At 39.4% G+C, this 19,019-nt stretch overlaps 1 protein-coding gene across 2 annotated transcripts in view; it reads right to left on the bottom strand.

The window, feature by feature from the left end:
* Nucleotides 1–19,019, bottom strand: part of il16 (interleukin 16) — a 114,492-nt gene that overhangs the window by 39,337 nt on the left and 56,136 nt on the right. For both annotated transcript variants that reach the window (XM_039772758.1, XM_039772759.1), the window contains exons 6-12: nucleotides 12,337–12,494; nucleotides 12,009–12,119; nucleotides 8,115–8,229; nucleotides 7,962–8,035; nucleotides 4,921–5,143; nucleotides 1,885–2,002; nucleotides 1,653–1,785 (exon numbers count right to left, since the gene is read on the bottom strand). In XM_039772758.1, coding sequence (XP_039628692.1) covers nucleotides 1,653–1,785; nucleotides 1,885–2,002; nucleotides 4,921–5,143; nucleotides 7,962–8,035; nucleotides 8,115–8,229; nucleotides 12,009–12,119; nucleotides 12,337–12,494 — 932 coding nt within the window. The remainder of the gene's footprint in view (nucleotides 1–1,652; nucleotides 1,786–1,884; nucleotides 2,003–4,920; nucleotides 5,144–7,961; nucleotides 8,036–8,114; nucleotides 8,230–12,008; nucleotides 12,120–12,336; nucleotides 12,495–19,019) is intronic.

The following is a 19,019-nucleotide window of genomic DNA, read 5'->3' as shown; positions in this document are numbered from 1 at the left end:
CCAGACAGTTGTGGCGAGCGCCCTCTTCTACACGGTGGTGTTTTGGGGAGGCAGCATAAAGAAGAAGGACGCCTCACACCTGGACAAACTGGTGAGAAAGGCAGGCTCTATTGTGGGCACGGAGCTGGACAGTTTGACATCTGTGGCAGAGCGACGGGCGCTGAGCAGACTCCTGTCAATCATGGAGAATCCACTGCATCCACTGAACAGGATCATCTCCAGACAGAGGAGCAGCTTCAGCGACAGACTGCTGTCACCGTCCTGCTCCACTGACAGACTGAGGAGACCCCACACTATGCGACTCTTCAATTCCACCCGGGGGGGTAAACGTTAATATTATACAAAATTATTGTCTGTCTGTTATACTTTCATAGTTATCACTCTTTAATATTTTTTTTTATCAGTATGCTGCTGCTGGAGTATGTGAATTTCCCCTCGGGATTAATGAAGTATCAATCTATCTATCTATCTATCTATTATATTATATAATGTCTTTCATATCTATCTATCTATTATATTATATAATGTCTTTCATATCTATCTATCTATCATATAGTGCCTTTCATATTTCTATCTATCTATCTATTTCCTACCCTAGCCTTTAAAGCTGCCACCTTGACTTCATATAATCAGTTCTGTTTTGGACTCTGTCTTGTAAACATCTCTTGAAAAATACTTTTTTGCAGCCAGAATATATTATACGGGTGGCTGCCCCAAACCTTTATAATGTCTTTTTGTCATTCTTGTGACAATATCCAGTCTGTCATAGTGTTTTATTAAACCAAATAGTGCATGATGAAGCCACACAGGTGTTAATGGAAACAAGACAGATGGAGAAATGCTGGCTCTTTTGTCAAGTTGCATCTTATTGCTAATAAGTTGCCATTAAAACAGCAAATGTGGCCGTTTAACACTGAAATAGGCAATTAAGGGTGGGATGCCTTAACAAGCGAGACCACTAAAATGAAGCATCGAGATGTCACTTGAGCAAAAAGGGCTTCATCAGCAATTATTAGCTTCTCATTAAGAAACTGGGTTGGAACAAAAACCTGCAGCCACTGCGGCCCTCCAGGACCGATGCTGCCCACCCCTGATCTATTGGAATGTATTCTGTAACGCATGTAGTAATAAAATGCACTGCATTTGTCATTTCAACAGATGGCACATCACAAACATTTGTAGCAATAAAATGCCTTACTACCAATGTTTGTGATGCACCCACTGTTGGAATGAAAAATGCAATGCATGTGTTTCTGTTATATGCCATTTGGTATGAGATTCGTAAAAGCAGTATTAATGTTTGTGATGCGCCATCTCTTTGAATGACGGAGACACCCCAACCAGATGGACACACAGACACACCTTTTATTAAGGTGAATATGGTATGCAGTATATAATTTTTTAAAGTATGTTCCTAACTATTAACTTGATTGATCATAAAATGTACCTCTTCTTTCTTGACAATGTGACAAGAATTTATTTTATTATAAAGGAAAGCATAACATTAAGAATATTGTTGAAGATCAGAAGTTTTATGAACTACCTTAGAACTAGAATGCAGTTTTTCTTCCCAGAAGCCCCATATTTGGATTAATGGTTTTATTTTCTAAGACCTATAAGAAAAATGCAGCTAGCGAGGGAATCACCCATACCTTTGGGTCCGGATGGCGACAGATGATGATTTGAATCGGTCCAGGACTACACTGACTCAGGACTGAGTACACGTCATTCAAAGTCATGTTGTAAACCACGGTCTCATTGATTTCAAGAATTTCATCTCCAGTCCTGTAAAACGTTGGTGCGTGAATAAGAAAAAGAAAGAATCTTCAATACCAAGAGAAAATATGATAAGTATATCACTGTGGGACGATTATAAAAGACTACCGTAATCTGCCATCGATGTGAGCCACAGAGCCAGGAGAGAGTGTGTGGATGTAGATGCCAGGGTAGCTGTCACCTGAGGGAACGCAGCAAAGCCCAATGCCGAGACCGACTCCAGCTTCTGTTAGAAACAAGGAGAAAAGAAGCACAAGGACTCAGATATTTCAAGTTGTCTAGAAAAGTTCATCTTTCTGTAGCCCTTCTTTCACAGTTAGTTCTTCACCAATTATGAAACCCACTTAATCTAGTTAAGGGTCAGAGGAAGCAAAGGCTGGACCAGGCAAAGAAGGAGAACCATGGAGCAACAACACTTGACTTCAAGACACAAGAAGTTCTACCAAAATTGTACGTGTTATAGATAATTGGAAGTCCACACAGATGCAAGTCTATCCATCTGTCTTATATAATGCCTTTCTTGTCAATTTATATAAGTTCATAATCTTGCCTACTACACTATCTATCATAAAATGCCTTTCTTGTTGATTTATTTAAATTTTTAATCTTGCCTACTACGCTATCTATCTATCTAAAATAAAATACATTTCTTGTCAATTTATATAACTTAATAATCTTGCCTACTACGCTATCTATCTAACATAAAATGCCTTTCTTGTTAATTTATTTAAATATTTAATCTTGCCTACTACGCTATCTATCTATCAAGCTATCTATCAATCTATCTATCATAAAATGCCTATCTTGTTAATTTATCTCATTTTTTAATCTTGCCCACTACGCTATCTATCTATCTAAAATAAAATACCTTTCTTGTCAATTTATCTAATTTTTTAATCTTGCCTACTACACTATCTATCTATATACTATCTATCTATATCTATATCTATCATATACTAAAATGCCTTTCTTGTCAATTTATATAAGTTAATAATCTTGCCTACTACACTATCTATCTAACATAAAATGCCTTTCTTGTTAATTTATTTAAATATTTAATCTTGCCTACTACGCTATCTATCAACCTATCTATCATAAAATGCCTTTCTTGTCAATTTATCTCATTCTTTAATCTTGCCTACTACACTATCTATCCATCTATCTATAATAAAATGCCTTTCTTGTCAATTTATGTAAGTTCATAATCTTGCCTACTATGCTATCTATCTATCTATCTATCTATCTATCTATCTATCTATCTATCTATCTATCATATAATGCCTTTCCTATCTATCTATCTATCTATCTATCTATCTATCTATCTATCTATCTATCTATCTCTTTCTCAAGTAACACTGAGCAGACCAGAATTATGAAGGAATTTAAAAATGAAAAACTGGAATCTCACATTGACACAAGAATTCGGACTCTTGGCTCTGACACTGAAAATCTGGCTCAGGTGTGTCCCACTCTATTGATCATCGTTGATATGTTCTGCACCTTGGTTGTAGTCCAAAAGTGGACAAATCAGTTGATTGGACTGATTATGAAAGGTATAAACCAAGCCATGAGGTTGAAGGAATTGCCTGTAGAGCTCAGAGACAGGAATGTGTGGAGGTGGAGATTTGGAGAGGGCTACTAAAACATGTCTGCAGGATTGAAGGTTCTCAAGAGGTCTGTGTCCTCAATAGTTCTTGAAAGAAATGGGTTTGAAATAACCAAGAGCTGGATGTCCAGACAAACTGTGAAATCGTTAGAGAAGGGACAAAATAAGAGAAATGGCCAAGAACACATTGATCACTCTGGCTGAGCACTAAAGATCCTGCATGGAGGTGGGAGAAACTTTCAGAAGGAAATTCGCTGCTGTACTGTAACACTCCACAGACCTGGGCCAGATGAGACGTGAAAGCCCACTTGGAGTTGGCAAAAAGGCACCTAAGGGACAGAACTGTTTGACTTCAATCCCAAGCGTCATGTCTGGAGGAAACCAGACACCATTCACCTGCTGTGTGGTTGTTTTCCAGCAGCAGGGACAGGGAGATTAGTCAGGACTGTGGGGAAGCTGAACAGAGCAAAGTGCTGAGATATTCTTAGTGTAAACCTGCTTTAGAGCACCCTGACCCTTAAATTTGGCTGAGGCTCACTTTCCATGTGTTGACGGCCCAAGCACAAGGCACAGGTGATACAGGAGTTGCCCAGCCAGAGCCCAGACCTGAACTCAATGTAACATCTCTGGAGAAACCTGAACATACTTCATCTGTCCAATGATGGTCTCCATCCATCACGACAGACCTTGAGAGGACCTGCAGAGAAGAATGGCTGAGAATGGTCAAATCCCGGTGTGTCATGTCAAACCAGGCTGGAATTGCTGCCTCAAGAACTACTGATGTGATATATTTTAGTCTGTGATGTTTAATAAATTTATAAAAATTTCTAATATCCTGTTTTCACTTTGTCATTCTGGGGTATTAAGTGTTGCTTGATGTGGGCAAGAAATGAATTTAATGATTTTAGCAGAAGGCCATAGCATAACAAAATATGTCAAAAGTGAAGGGCTCTGAATACCACCTTAAAATTGAAGGGCAGGTTGGTTGAGTAGTTTGCTCAGAGAGAATCAGCAGCCCTCTAATTTATAGTCTAACTCCTCAGCCACCGGACCACATTGCCCACAAACTCTTGGCAAACACACTCCATACCAAGCGTTCACATTTTCATTTGTGCCACACATTGACACAGTGGCCTCCCTGCCTGACTCACAGCTTTAGTGACCAGAATTCATTTCCCAGCCCAGTCAGCGTGCATTTGGTGGATTTTTGGGGGTCTAATTTGGTCCTGTATTAACCCTGTATAAATGCACGTGTGTGTGTGTGTATGTGTGTCCTATCCTGGATTGGCACACCCTGTGCTCCAAATACAGCCTGGATGGATTCTGGCCCCTATGAGTGTAAAATGGACTGGCATTCTATAACTCGTGCCCAGTGCCAGGCTCAAGGTATGCCTGTAAAATGGAAATTGTGAATATACTTTCAATAAGTGAATGGATGTTTCAGATTACTAAACAGACAAAGTAATCGTGGAAAACAGTCAACAAGCAAACAGCAAAACTGAACAATATGGTTCTCTATAATCCAAAAACTGTTTCACCTTTATTCAGGGTAATTTCCATTATGATTCTGTCTTTGGGTCTGGCAGGGCTGGGAAGAAAATTATAACCAGGCGACTCCGATCCGGGACAGCTGTCTTGGCTAATGCAGCCATTGGAGCTAAGAGACTGTGACCGGCATAACTGGGAAACGGTGGTGCTGGATAGGATCCCCGTCCTCAAGCTTGTCCTCACTGTAAGTGTAAGTAAACCCTTCCGGATTTGCTGAAAATAAATGAACAAACAAACAAATAAACAAATAAATGAATTAATAAATAAATAGTAAGTGAACGGCTTGCTGCCCCATCCTAGATTGGTGAGCAGTGTTGTCAGAAAGGGTGTCAGTTCTGTGCGATGCTGAAATGAATCAAGTTCATTAGAAAATCGATGTATTTGTGTATTTATTAACTACATAATGTTCCAAAAAATGCTTTTTATTATATTTACATTTTCAGTTACAAAAATTTTATGAAAAAAAGGTGGCATTCAATCCATTAAACACAATTGGTTTAGCTAATCCTATAATGGGATAGATAGATAGATAGATAGATAGATAGATAGATAGATAGATAATGAAAGGCACTATATGATAGATAGATAGATAGATAGATAGATAGATAGATAGATAGATAGATAGATAGATAGATAGATAGATAATGAAAGGCACTATATGATAGATAGATAGATAGATAGATAGATAGATAGATAGATAGATAGATACATGGTGTAGTAGGCAAGATTAAAAATGTAGATAAATTGACAAGAAAGGCATTATATAAGACAGATAGATAGACTGGCATTTGTGTGGACTTCCAATTACAGTGGTACCTCAGTATACGTCCTTAATCCGTTCCAGATCCTTGGACTTATACCAAACAGGACGTTTACCAAACAAATTTTTCCCATAAGAAATAAAGGGAAAATGATTAATCCGTTCCCATGAAAAAAATTCCTATTGTTATTGGCATATTATACATTGATGGGGTTGTATAAAATAATTTAAACACTGCTTAATACTAAAATACATAAATACAAAAGCAATTAGATGAAATAAATGAAAATGTAACCTCGCTTTACTATTTAATAACGTCTTTGTTTTTCACAATCGTAGATACCGTCGTTCTCGGCATACGGTGTGCAGCAGCCATGTCCCGGATACACACGCCACCTTCATACTTTTCAACAATCAATTCAAATTTACACGAAAAAACACAAAATCACGTGAAAACTCACATAGAGTTATAGTGCGGGTTGTTCACTGAATGCTAGCAACTACCGTACTGACGCTCGTGGGCAGTCGTGGCTTTGTCTTAAGAGATGTTAACAAGGGTAGCGCACGGTGTTCTAGCACGCGAGTCGTATTCCAAGCTAAATTTTTCGCGTTAAAACAGGACGTGTACCAAGTTGAACTTATTCCAAAGCCGACGTATACCGATGAACCACTGTATCTATAAAACATAGAATTCTGGAAGAACTACTTCACCGACCTAGTGAAAGGAAGGAGCCAGACCTGGAAGTGATGGCCGGAGTGGATTGACAGACTGCCCACCAGAAGATGTCGTTGGGGACTCTTTATTATCCCAAGGTGCTAGATGGCAGCGACCCTGGATATCGGTGCCTAGTACAGAACCAGTGGGGCATGCTGGGAAATGTAGTCTGGCAACACAACCTTGCTGGGATTCATGCATGCCACAAGGGGGTGGTGCAGGGAGATGAGCTCCCTAATAAGTGGGACTTCCGTTTGACACAGAAGTACTTCAGTCAGGCAGTGGCCCTGGCCCCGGAAGTACTCCTGGGTCAGAGGCGAGTTAGAGCTGGGAGGACATGGAGCAACACTTGACTGGAGGAGGGCAGTGCAGTGGTGAAAGGAGAGGAGAATTGTAAAAAGAGAAAGGATACCTGTGCTTGTGCTTTTTGTTACTTTTGGAGGTATTCGTGATAAAGTCCATCCATTATTTGATCTTTTGGACTTTTGGTGGTGTGGTGTTTGTGGGTTTGGGGCTAGCTTATCCCAATACATATTACAGAACTGCAACACAACTAGCTGTTACATAAAAGATGAACTCAAAACACCCTCCCTCACCCATGCATACATATTTATAATCATGAATGTAGATGAGCCAACATATACAATATGTATATTAGACAGTGAAAGGCACTATATAATAGATAGATAGATAGATAGATAGATAGATAGATAGATAGATAGATAGATAGATAGATGTAGCAGTACTACTTAAATTGCCTACATCTCCCAGAAGCCCCAGCAATATTAGGTCATTAGCCGGCTTTGAAGGGTGCAGGGGTTGCTGGGGAGAAGGACAAACGTCTCTTTAAAAAGGAGCCAAAAAGTCTCTGAGGATTTTGCACTCCTGTTTATATTAGGAGTCCCGCTGATCAGTGGCCCAAACCACCTCAACTGACTCCTTTCGATGCTGAGGAGCAGCGGCTCTACTGTGATCTGCTCCATATGTCTGTCTTTTAAAGGCAGAGCCGTGACACCCTGTGAAGAAGGCTCATTTCCGCCGCGTGTATCAGTGATTTTGCTCTTTCGCTCCCCACCCAAAGCTCGTGGGCATGAATGATAATAGTACTGAGGATCGGCTCATCTCTCCCTTCACCGTGGCTGACTGGTACAACATCTGCATAATGGCTGATATCTGTCGATCTCTTGCTTCTTTCTTCCCTTATTTGTGAAAAAGACCACAAGATACTTAAACTCATTTCCACCATTTTCTAGCTAAGAAGCATGACCTCGGACTTGGAGGTGCTGATCATCACAAAAGCCAAAATTGCAACTCAGGAAGGAACATTCATAAAGTTGCACATGTCCCAAACTAAATCTAGAAAAAAACTGATTATAAATTCAAAATCCCTAAAACAAAAGGCTATTTTAAAATGTATCGAATAACAAAAAAATGTAATGTTTGGCAAATCTTTGCACTTAAAATTAGCATCTCGTTCAGTTTTGGTGTAACTTTTTAACCTGCACGTGTTTGCTGTTTATATCAGAATGCGGATGTTATTAATTACATGACTTTACCTTAAATTTCTGGAGGGCTTCTTCGTGTGTTACACCTTGCAAGGATTCCCCATTCAATTCCAGGATTTCGTCACCTGTTTTAAAAGTGTTATTTCATAGCATTAATATTACCTTTAATGTTCTACATATTTTCAAATCTGTCTTATTTCTTACCTTCTTGCAGTCTTCCATCAGCAGCGGCTGCTCCACCAGCAAAAATTGTCTTGACGTAGATTCCCATGGGCCCACAGATGCTGTCCTTTCCACCAACTATGCTGAATCCTAAGCCCTGACGAGTAATATGTGTTAATTATTTCATACAGAACGCAGCCTGAATGTTTTCATCATTATAAATCTGTATTTTGCCCATAAGAAACCAAATTTAGATTTAGTATTTAGTACTCTCTCTGTAGTTGAAGGATAAGTTTGGTAATTTTAAAGTCAAAGTTATTTCTTCACAAACAGAGTGCGCATTCCATATTATTAAACTTTAAGGACGAGGGGGGTGGGTCCCCTTTGATATCTGATAACTTGAGTTACAAAAATGATGCCCCCTCAGTGTCCACAGGGTGCAGTATTGCACTTCAAAGACCCCCCAGCACCTTAGTATCAAGGTCACGTACCCCTTGAGTTACCAAAATGGCAGCCCTCATTGTTCATAGTGTTCATTCAGTATTATTAGACTTCAAGGACCGAGGGGGGTGGGTCCCCTTTGATATCTGATCATGCACCCCTTGAGTTACCAAAATGGCAGCCCTCGATATTCATAGCACACATTGTTACACTTTGTGGCCCCCACTTGGTGTTAGGATCACGCACCATTTGAGTTACCAAAATGGCAGCCTTCGATGATCATAATGCGCGTTCAGTATTATTAGACTTCACAGACTAAGGGGGTGGTGGGCCCTTCGATGTGTAATCATGCACCCCTTGAGTTACAATAGCATACCACCCTCAGTGTCCATAGCATGCACTTAGTATTACACTTCGAGGACACCCCAGTGCCTTGCTGTCTGGGTCACATGCCCCTTGAGTTAACAAAATGTCAGCCCTTGGTGTTCATAGTGCTCATTCAATATTATTACACTTCGAGGGCCCCCGACAATAAGAAGCGAGCGAGTGACATATACAACCATATTCATAAGTGCTGCTACTTCGGAAACAAAGCACGGTGTAAACCTAAACTTTAAATTAAGTTCATAGACAGGCTGCCGCTGGCGTTTGTCATGCCCACAGGTAATGCAGGATACAAGTTTAATGAGAGGACGCAGGATATAAACGAGAGTTTTGATCACTTTGTAACTAAGTTAAAATTGCAGGTGAAGGGCTGTGCTTATGCAAATTCCGAGAGACTGTGTTTGTGGGGGATTGACAGTTAAGGCGGGTGGGGGAGTCACGTCATCATCTCCCCTCCCATTCACCTCATTTCGCTCTGAGCTGAGCTCCACGACTAACGCCGTCTTCCAAAGCAACTTCGTCACACTGCCACCAAATACTCACAGAAAAATCCACAAGTTAATACACACCCTGTCTCTAGAGTTTCTCCACACTCAATGTATTCCTCGCTTCCCCTTTATACCCTCTGATCTCCCATTTCAATTCAGATCCCTCCAATTTCCAGTAAGGCTTTGCTGCGCGATGACAAGTAATAAGTCTCAGGGACAGACCCTACAAAACGATGCCATTGATTTCAGGCAAGATTGCTTTTCTCCTGGACAACTATACTTGCATTCTCAAAAGTGACCTCGCGCAGCTTCGTCATATTACAACCGGAGTGCAGCCAGAAACTTTTAAGCGCCGGGTCTTACTTACCGTAGACATCGCAACATCACACAAGATAGCAGCTCACGAGAACTTACTGAACGCAGTACAAGTGATCACTTCCATTCATCAAACCTGTTCAAAAAACGCATTACATAATTGACAAGGTGATGGCTTTATATGGCGTTCGTTTATAAAGCAGCGGAGAGGCTGTGTGAAGGTAGCTACACAAAAAAACAGCAGAGCGCCACACTCTGAATGTATTCCTGGCATCACCGTTATACACCCTGATCTCCCATTTCAATTGAAATGCCTCAAATTTCCAGTAAGGCTCTGCTTCGCGATGACAATTAATAAGTCTGAGGGACACACCCTACAAAAGGTTGCCATTGATTTGAAGCAACATTGCTTTCCTCCTGGACAAAACTATACGTTGCATTCTCAAAAGTAATATATATATATATATATATATATATATAAATATATACACACCCCGATCTACATACTGTCAAATAAACGAACCACACACCCTAGCGCAACATGAGAGGCTTCGCCTTTAGCGCTGACGTCTGAGGTTCGATTCGTGAGAGGGGGTGCAGTGAGTGTGGGGCTCATCAGGCAGTTGGATTTAGTCTTTAAATTTCTATGGTGAAGAAAAATTTATGCAATGATGATTAAATTTAACTTTCATTCCTACTAAACATATTTCTGTCGACCAAATAAAAATTACTTATATTTAAAATTTAAATAGAACTTGAACAAATACGATAGTTCATAATAACCACGCAGCACTAAGTGCACGTAAGATTAGGAGTCATCCGTTTTAACAAGCAGCGTATTGCACTGATACGAAATAGCCTGCCCATTTAATTATTTAGGAATGGATAGATAAATTAAGATTTTGTACAAATAATGTTTTTAATTTTTCTTCCTCAATGGATTCTGGCACCCCAGCAACAGCTGCTCGTACATCAAAGGGATATATATATATATATATATATATATATATATATATATATTATATATATGTATATATATATATACATATATATAGATATAGATATATATAGATATAAAGATAGATATAAAGATAGATATATATATATATATATATATATATATATATATATATATATATATATATATATATATATATATATATATATATGCCAGCAAAACAATTACATTGTCAATCATGTTATGTTATTATTAAAATGTTTCCTTTTCTTTTTCATAACTTCTTTAACACACTACTTCTCCGCTGCAAAGCGCAGGTATTTGGCTAGTTGTTCAATATATTATTAATTTGATTTGATTTGTTGTTGATGGTTCTTGAATGTACATAATATAAAAATATAATCCTTGTCTTGCAGTTTACTCCTCAAATATCCATCCCCATATCTGAGTATACAAGAAAGTCGAGGGGAGATCACTCGCAATTTTTTTGTTTGTGAGGGTCTTCCTTTTTGATCAAAGTCATAAGAGTCCCAGCCCCATCACTTTCTGTGTACAGTTTGTATGTTCTCCAGAAGCTCTTGAGGGTGTTTTGTTTTTTAATTTTATTTTTTACTATGAGTAATCTGAATTTGTCTCGTACCCTAAAGACATGCCTGTCAGGTTCATTTTTGATTCACTTTGGTTCAGTGGGTGAGTGTGCCCTGTGGTGGTCTCGCGATTTATTTTGAGTCGGTTCTTGCTTTGCTTTGCTAAGTGCTGGTAAGAGAGAGGCCCATCTCCACAGACTTGAAATTGGATTGTTTGACCTAGAAGAGGGGTGCACTTTTAGCATTCTGACTGTTGGCCTAAGTCAAACTGTGGGGCGGGGCCCCCCTAGGGGGGCGCGAAGTAACAAAAAGGTGGGCGCGAGGATGTGAAAAAAGAAAACAAGAATCAAAAATATGAAAAATACATCTATTGAAACCAAAACAAATGAACTTAAACTTCATTCTGAAACTAGGAAAAATAAATATAGAGTTAAATAAATGTCGATAAAAGTTAAGTAGGTACAATAAAATATGCATCTATGATATATCATTAATTAAAAAAGAACAAATTGGTATTAGTGGGCTCCTTTCAAAAAAACGTTAGGGGGGCGCGATTAAAACTGTTATGAAAACTCGGGTCGCAAATACTTAAAGGTTGGAAAACGCTGGCCTAAGTGTATAATGTGCTCATTTGATGATCTAGCAGGGGTACCCATTGCTTCCTGGAGTTGAATAAGGGGAAGTGCAGTCACTAAATAAGTTCCCGTGGGGGAAAATCCTTGGTCCCAATCCAAAACTTCACTGTCGAAACCCACAAGCTTACCTTGCCTTGGCCTTTCATCAGAACGATGTTACAGATGACAAACGCTTGAAGAGCGCTGCCTGTGCTCACTAGATGGGCCGAGCTTAAGGAGCGAGATGGCCGCAGCATGTCCTTCAAAGAAACAACAGAGAAAACAAATTAGGAAGTCTACCTTGTAGTGGTGCTATGGATGATCAATGCCTTTATCTTCCCCCCCCATACATTTCTAAATGGCAGTGGTTCTCTTTTAGAGTGTTTTGCTCTTTCGGAAACTTGGGAGTTCAACCAAAATGACAGTCCACAAGATCTCATGCAATATTTCAGAAAAAAACATGTCCTAATATTTAACCTGTTCTGCCTCTTTGCAAAATTCCAGTTGTTGCGATAGAGATTTTCGGTTGCCATAAAAACTGCTTGGCGGATTTTCCTTCTGGTTCATATTAGGGTACGCTTTCGGTTCTTTGATTATCAGAGCATCTAAATCTCCAATCCAGTATGGATTGACACCTGAAAGAAGAGAAACAAGAGAAAGCGTATGCAAATGTTAGGCCGTGCAACAAATTATAAAATGAATAACACAAATATGGAAGTTATACAGTCAATGAGTGTGTTTATAAATGTCTTAAAAACCCGCTTATTCAGCGAAACGCGTTTTCTAAACTGATACTGTATGTAAGCCCTTACACTGATTAGAACATTGGTCTCTGAGAAACCAGGTTGACACATGTAGATTTCTCTGGAAGTAACCCTGTTGTTTGGCTGTGTAAACCCTTAACCTGGTTATACTTTTCGTAATCTGTGCGTGTCCGCTGCACTCTGTTTGGTTGCGCATATGTTAACTTTGCACGTGCCACAGATGAAAAATGGTGGAAGCGTCCACAAAGATCAATTCCCTGTGGAAAATGCTTAAGCGATCGTAATTATTCCTGTATTGGTATTTCAGAAATCGCTAAATTGATGTTGATGAGCTGAACGTACAGTGCTAAGCGCAGAAGCGCAAACTCAAGGAGCATTAAAAGTAATGTGCTGTCCCACAGGTGTGATTGGGAGGCCGTCAAAGGGCTTAACTGAGCAAAGGGATGTGTCCAGAGTGGGCACTAATTCAATCAATCAATCAATCAACATTTATTTATATAGCACATATTCATACAAAAAAATGTAGCTCAAAGTGCTTTACAAAATGAATAGAGAAATAGAAGACACAATAAAAGATAAACATAAGTCAACATTAATTAACATAGAATAAGAGTAAGGTCCGAGTAAATTAAAATAAGAGTAAATTCCGCACTAATGCATCTTCATCTGCGGATCCTCAGAAAAGAAGTCTTCCTGATACCTCACTTCTGGTTCCTTCCACCATCACCCTCAATTCTAGTTCCTCCCAAAGATCCTCCCATTAACTTCTCTACCTGACATCACTTCTGCCCCTCAGTCCCGCCTCTTCCTGTCAGAACTTTAATATAAACTCCCTGCAGCTCGTTACGAACAGTCTCATGTTAGGCTCAGTCTCGAGAGATTACTCTTTTGTGCGTTGTGATTTGGCAACTTTGTTTGTTTATTTGTTTATTTATTTTTGCTTTTGTTGGCACCACACCTTTTTGTTGGTCTCGCATCTTCATTTACAGTGCATATTGTAGTTGGATAACTTTATTTATTTTATTTTATTAAAATTAAAAAAACATTTCATACATGCAAGTCAAGTTTAACAAAACTACTTTGAAACAAATCAACCCGCACTCATGAGAAAGAGAGCTAGGTCAGCAGAGTAGCACTTTAATAATAGTAAAAAATATGTAAATAAATAAATAAAAATAGATAGAATAGAAAAAGAGGGTAGAGAATCCACTTCCTCAATTTAAAAGCTTATTCTAAAATGTTATTGATCAGATCCTTCCACATTTTGAAAAGGCTTTGTACAGATCTTCTAAGTGAGAATTAGATTTTTTCCAGTTTTAGATAATATATGACATCAGTTACCCACTGACTTAATAGAGGCGGGTTAGGATTCTGAGCAAGATAAGCCTATGTGCTAATAGTGAGGTAAAGGACATTACAGTTTGTTTGTCCTTCTCCACTTTAAGACCCTCTGTGAGCCCACCAAACGCAGCTATTCGTGGATTAGGAGGGATTGTGACGCCCAGGCTGTCTGAAAAGCATTTCAAAATGTTGGTCCAGAATGTTGTTAATGTGTTGCAGGCCCAGAATATGTGGCCCAGTGAGGCTGGAGCTCGATTGCAACGTTTGCAGGTTGGATTGTGCCCTGGAAACATTTTGGACAATTTGAAATGAGAGAGATGAGCTTGATGAAAGAGTTTAAGTTGAATAATTCTATGCTTTGTGAATTCTGCACACAACTGCCTTCCACTCCTTGTCTGAGAGATCCTTTTCCCCGCTGTACTCTGGGATCTTTGAAAGGGAGGGACTTTTAAATGTTTTTATATATTATAGAAATGCTGTCCGAGTCCTCAAGACTGATCTGATAACCTTTTAAAATGATGAGTAAACTAACACAAAACTTATTTAATTGAAGTCAAAATACCAGTGTTACTATTGTCAACGGTAGCACTGGCTATAAGGCGAGAAGCACACGTATCGGTACGCCATTCCCTTGCAGGGCTCAGTCACATAGGCAGGCAGAAAAGAGTGCACTGCATCCAATCTGGCAACAGAAACATATTAATAAAATGTTATTTTAGTGATGCTAATTAGACATGTTGAAACAGTGTGATTGGGTGATGTAATGGCTGGCATTTATACCGTGAATCTTCGAGGACTTAGGTTGGGAATGTATAACATGAGATGGATATTATGCACTTTACAGCACACAATGGACTAAATGTATTTATGAAACAGAAGAAAATGATCTTGTTGGGCTGTGTTTCTGGTCAGTTTCATGAAGGTTCATAAATGGGCCTAAAATTAATAACAAATCCTGGCCAGTCGCCTATGCATGTCTTCATACAAAAGGAGGAAAAAGTAACGTACGGTATGTAATATACTGTATTACAGTTTATAATAAGTAACAAAATAACATTTCATTTTTTTGTGTTTGTGTAAGTAATCAGTGATGTAACTAAACTTCTTTCAGAAGTAATGTTCGGCACACTGCTGGAATCTTCCAGATGTGACGCTTTGAACTGGGGCCATATACTTTAGTCTCTCTGTACTTTACTCCATTCAGCTTTCCTTCGATTCTGACTAGTCTACTAGTCCTTGATGCTACCACCAACATGCTTTTCCATTAGAATGGTACTGCGCAGACGAGGTGCGATACCTGGATTCCTCCAGATGTGACGCTTAGAACTGTGGCCGTACTGTTCAATCTTGGTTCCAGCAGACCAGAACATTTTGTTTCTCATAGTCTGAGAATTCTCTAGATGCATGTTTGCCAAATCCAAGTGGGGCTTTCATGTGCCAGGCTTGTTTTCGGATTCACAGTGGCCATTGATAATGATTTTTTTTTTCTTTCTATGATATTGGAGTATTTTTCCAAAGTAGAACTCTGCAACTGGGCTTGCACATGTAAATGTTTTTTTTTAAGAATCCAGTTTTCATCCTTAATTTGGTTAAAGACCTTAATAATAATAGTAATACATTTTATCTATATAGTGCCTTTCCATATCCCTATTTTGTGTGTGCACGCACAGTAAAGTTGGCTCAAAGTTTAAAGTTTGAAAACTGAATATATTCTACCTCAATGACATTTCAGGCTCCTGTTGCTATTCTGCACCCTCTGGTTACTTGGGGGCGTGTTCACAGAGGTCATGACCCTGATCTCGTTAGGCGAAGGGTTTCAAGGTCAGCTTGTTTTACTCAAGTTTGACGGATTAATCTTTTAATTGCCATTTCAAAGTCTTTCTTTTTTTATTATTATTTCCTTGCTAACGACTCCTTGCTCTTGTCTTTCAACTCTGAATTTTTCATCGCGTCAGTACGCACTTGTGTGGATGGCTCACTGATGAAAATCGGAACTAAATATGGCAACGTTTAGCTGCCGCCATCCCTTCCTCTTGATTACCTACTCAGTGAATTGCCTTAATTGGGTTACAGACCTTAATAGTAATAGTAAAACATTTTATTTAAATAGTGCCTTTCCATATCCCTATTTTGTATGTGCATGCAAGGAAAAGTTGGCTCAATGTTGCAGACAGCAATAGATGGATGATATGGCTCAGCTGGTACTGAAACAAAAGAACAAATAATATTTTAAGTTGTTAAAACTTGGGACAGTGACCCCATGAAATGAAGGCAGCACTTGGTGTACCACTTTGTGCCTGCTAGAACTTTCTTTATTCAGATGCGAGCGGCAGCCTGACATACACTAGCTCCTGGTGAGCATAGAAAAGGTGCATAAAGGAGTCAAAAGCAAGTATTCGGAATGACTAAAGAGCACAGAAGTGCCAATATAAACTGAAAGGAGCCAGTCTGCCAACTTTGCAATCACTAAGAATCTAAGGCCCTTAATCTGCAATTGCTGAGCGCTTTGAGTAGTGAGAAAAGTGCTATATAAATGCAAAGATTATTATTATTATTATTATTATTATTATTATTAAGGGAAAACTGTCCAGATCTGCAAAAATGATCAGAAAGCTAGTGTGTGTGATATTCCTGAAAAAGGAAAAAAACATGACTGTGAGGGACTTTTATCCCAAAACAGTTAATGACTCACTTTGAAGAAAAATAAGCAATAAAGAATTACAAGATGGAAAAAAAATAACTATAAACACCATCAATTAACTAACTGGTGTCCATAATGAGTCAATACCTCCGTAAAGCCCCTTTGGCAGTAATTCCAGCGGCTGGAGTCTTTTTGGGTTTGACGTCATAAGCTTCACGCACCTGGATTTCAGGGATTTTTTTCCTGATATTCTTCTTTGCAGATCCTCTCAAGCTCTGTCAAGTTGGATGAAGGCTGTCAGTGGACATGCTGGACATGTTGGTTCACGTCTGGGATCTGGCTGAGCTCAAGAACATTCACAGAGCTGTCCATAAGTCACCCCTGAGTTGTCTTTGCTTTGTTCTGTTGGAAGATGACGTTTCGGCCAACTCTGACGTCCAGAGCACTCTGGAGCAGGCTTCCATTAAGGATATCTCTGTACTTTTGCTCCTTTCAGCTTTCCTTCGACCCTGACTAGTCTAGCAGTCCTTGATACCACCACCAACATGCTTTGCCATTAGAATTAGTTGCGGTACCTGGATTCCTCCAGATTTGAAGCTTAGAACTCGGGCCATACTGTTCAATCTTGGTTTCGTCAGACCAGAACACCTTGTTTCTCATAGTCCAAAAGTTCTTTAGGTGCCTTTTTGGTAACTCCAGGTGGGCTTTTACAGTATGTGTCAGCTAGCCGCTCTGTTTTAGAGCCCAGATTAGTGGAGTGTTTCACTTGTGGTTGTCCTTCAGGAAGTTCCTTCCATCTAAATACAGGTTCTGTGGAGCTCAGCCAGAATGACCTTTGGGTTCTTGGTTACCTCGCTTATTAAGGCCTTTCTCCCCCCAGTCGCTCAGTTCGGCCTGACAGCCAAATCTAGGAGGAGTCGTGCTTGTTCTAAATGTCTTCCATTTTGAGAATTTCGGAGATAACTATACTCTTGGAAACCTTCAATGATTGTCTTCCCCAGATCTTTGAGTAAGTAGTGTCTCTAGGCCCTTCAGACAATTCCTTCGTCCTCAAGGCTTGGTTTTGCTCATCTATGGGGTCTTCTACAGACAGGCGTGTGTTGATTGACGAGGGGGAAAAACTGAATTTGAATGATTTTTAGCCCAAGGTAGCAACATAACAAAAATGTGAAAACCGTGAAGGGGTTTGAAGACTTTGTGAATCATCTGTATATGCTGGACGCTCTCAGTGTGCCACTTGATAGAACAACCCTGCTTTAGATATGGAAATGAAAGCCGACATTTACTGGCCTGACAGGCCTTGTAATGTCATAAAAGGAGCTAAACACATTGGGCCAATTCATAGGTAAGAACAAGCTTTGCATTAACACCATTGACAACATTCCTGTTTTTCACATTATGAATACGCTGACCTACTCCTACCAAGAGCCTGTACAGAGAGGTTATTGAAACACAAAGTCCACAGATGTTCTTTTATCTTCCAACAGTCCAGATACAAGAATGAATGACATGAATATTTGTAATAGTGAGAGAAAAGTTTCTTTGTTATCAGTCTGACAATTCACTGTATGTTTTCATAAAATAAGAGCATATTAATACTGGCATATGGATCATTTCTGTTTATAATGTGTGTGTGTGGCACAGTGGCTGACTTCCAGCTCCAGTTTAGGTCTCACTTTGTTTCAAACGTGTGTTTACTTGTACTTTTCTGCAGTTCTGGTTCTTTCCATCCTGAGGTCCTAAGCAAAATATCAAAATTTGATTTGCCCCCCCACCACTCTCACCGACAATTTCCCATTCAGAGTGGCACCTCTTGAAAAAATAGTGACCCCCCCCCCAGGACACGCAACTTAATTAATCTACTTTTCTTTTGATATCAGCCCATGCTATAAATGTGCGCTACTCGAGGACTTTTATAGGAGCATGTGGTTCATTATTTGTCCTACCGACTACGCTCGTTTTGAATTTGAGTTGCTTTTTAATAGTTCTTGGATTTCCCTGCGGCGTGATGTTCTTTTTTGGAGTTTTAACACCCAAGGAATCTAATTCTGCATTCGTTTACAGTTTTTCTTTAGAAGTTTCTTTTCAAATCTTTCATTTTGGGAATGGAGTTCCTGTCTTTGGGTTTTGTCTTATTATGTGGATGTTTACCATGATGCACTTGTGAGGTCATTGGCACGGCGGTATAAAGGGTCATGACTCTCTGACATTGGACCAAGCTTAGCATACTACTTTGAATTTTGATTACTGGTAATTTTGCCGTTTTATTTTTGGTTTACGATTCTGCCATTAACGTTTCTGACATTTTGACTTCCCTCCGCTTTGCCCTTTTGACTCTTTTTCTCCTGATCCCCACTCTTTAATTTTTCACATTCTTGTTGCACTTGAAGTGAAATGTCTACCTGACAAGTTTT

The sequence above is a fragment of the Polypterus senegalus genome, chromosome 12 (genome assembly GCF_016835505.1).
Source record: "Polypterus senegalus isolate Bchr_013 chromosome 12, ASM1683550v1, whole genome shotgun sequence".
Taxonomy (NCBI): domain Eukaryota; kingdom Metazoa; phylum Chordata; class Cladistia; order Polypteriformes; family Polypteridae; genus Polypterus; species Polypterus senegalus.
Note: the sequence above shows the minus strand (reverse complement) of the source record. Positions and strands in the feature narration are given on the sequence as shown.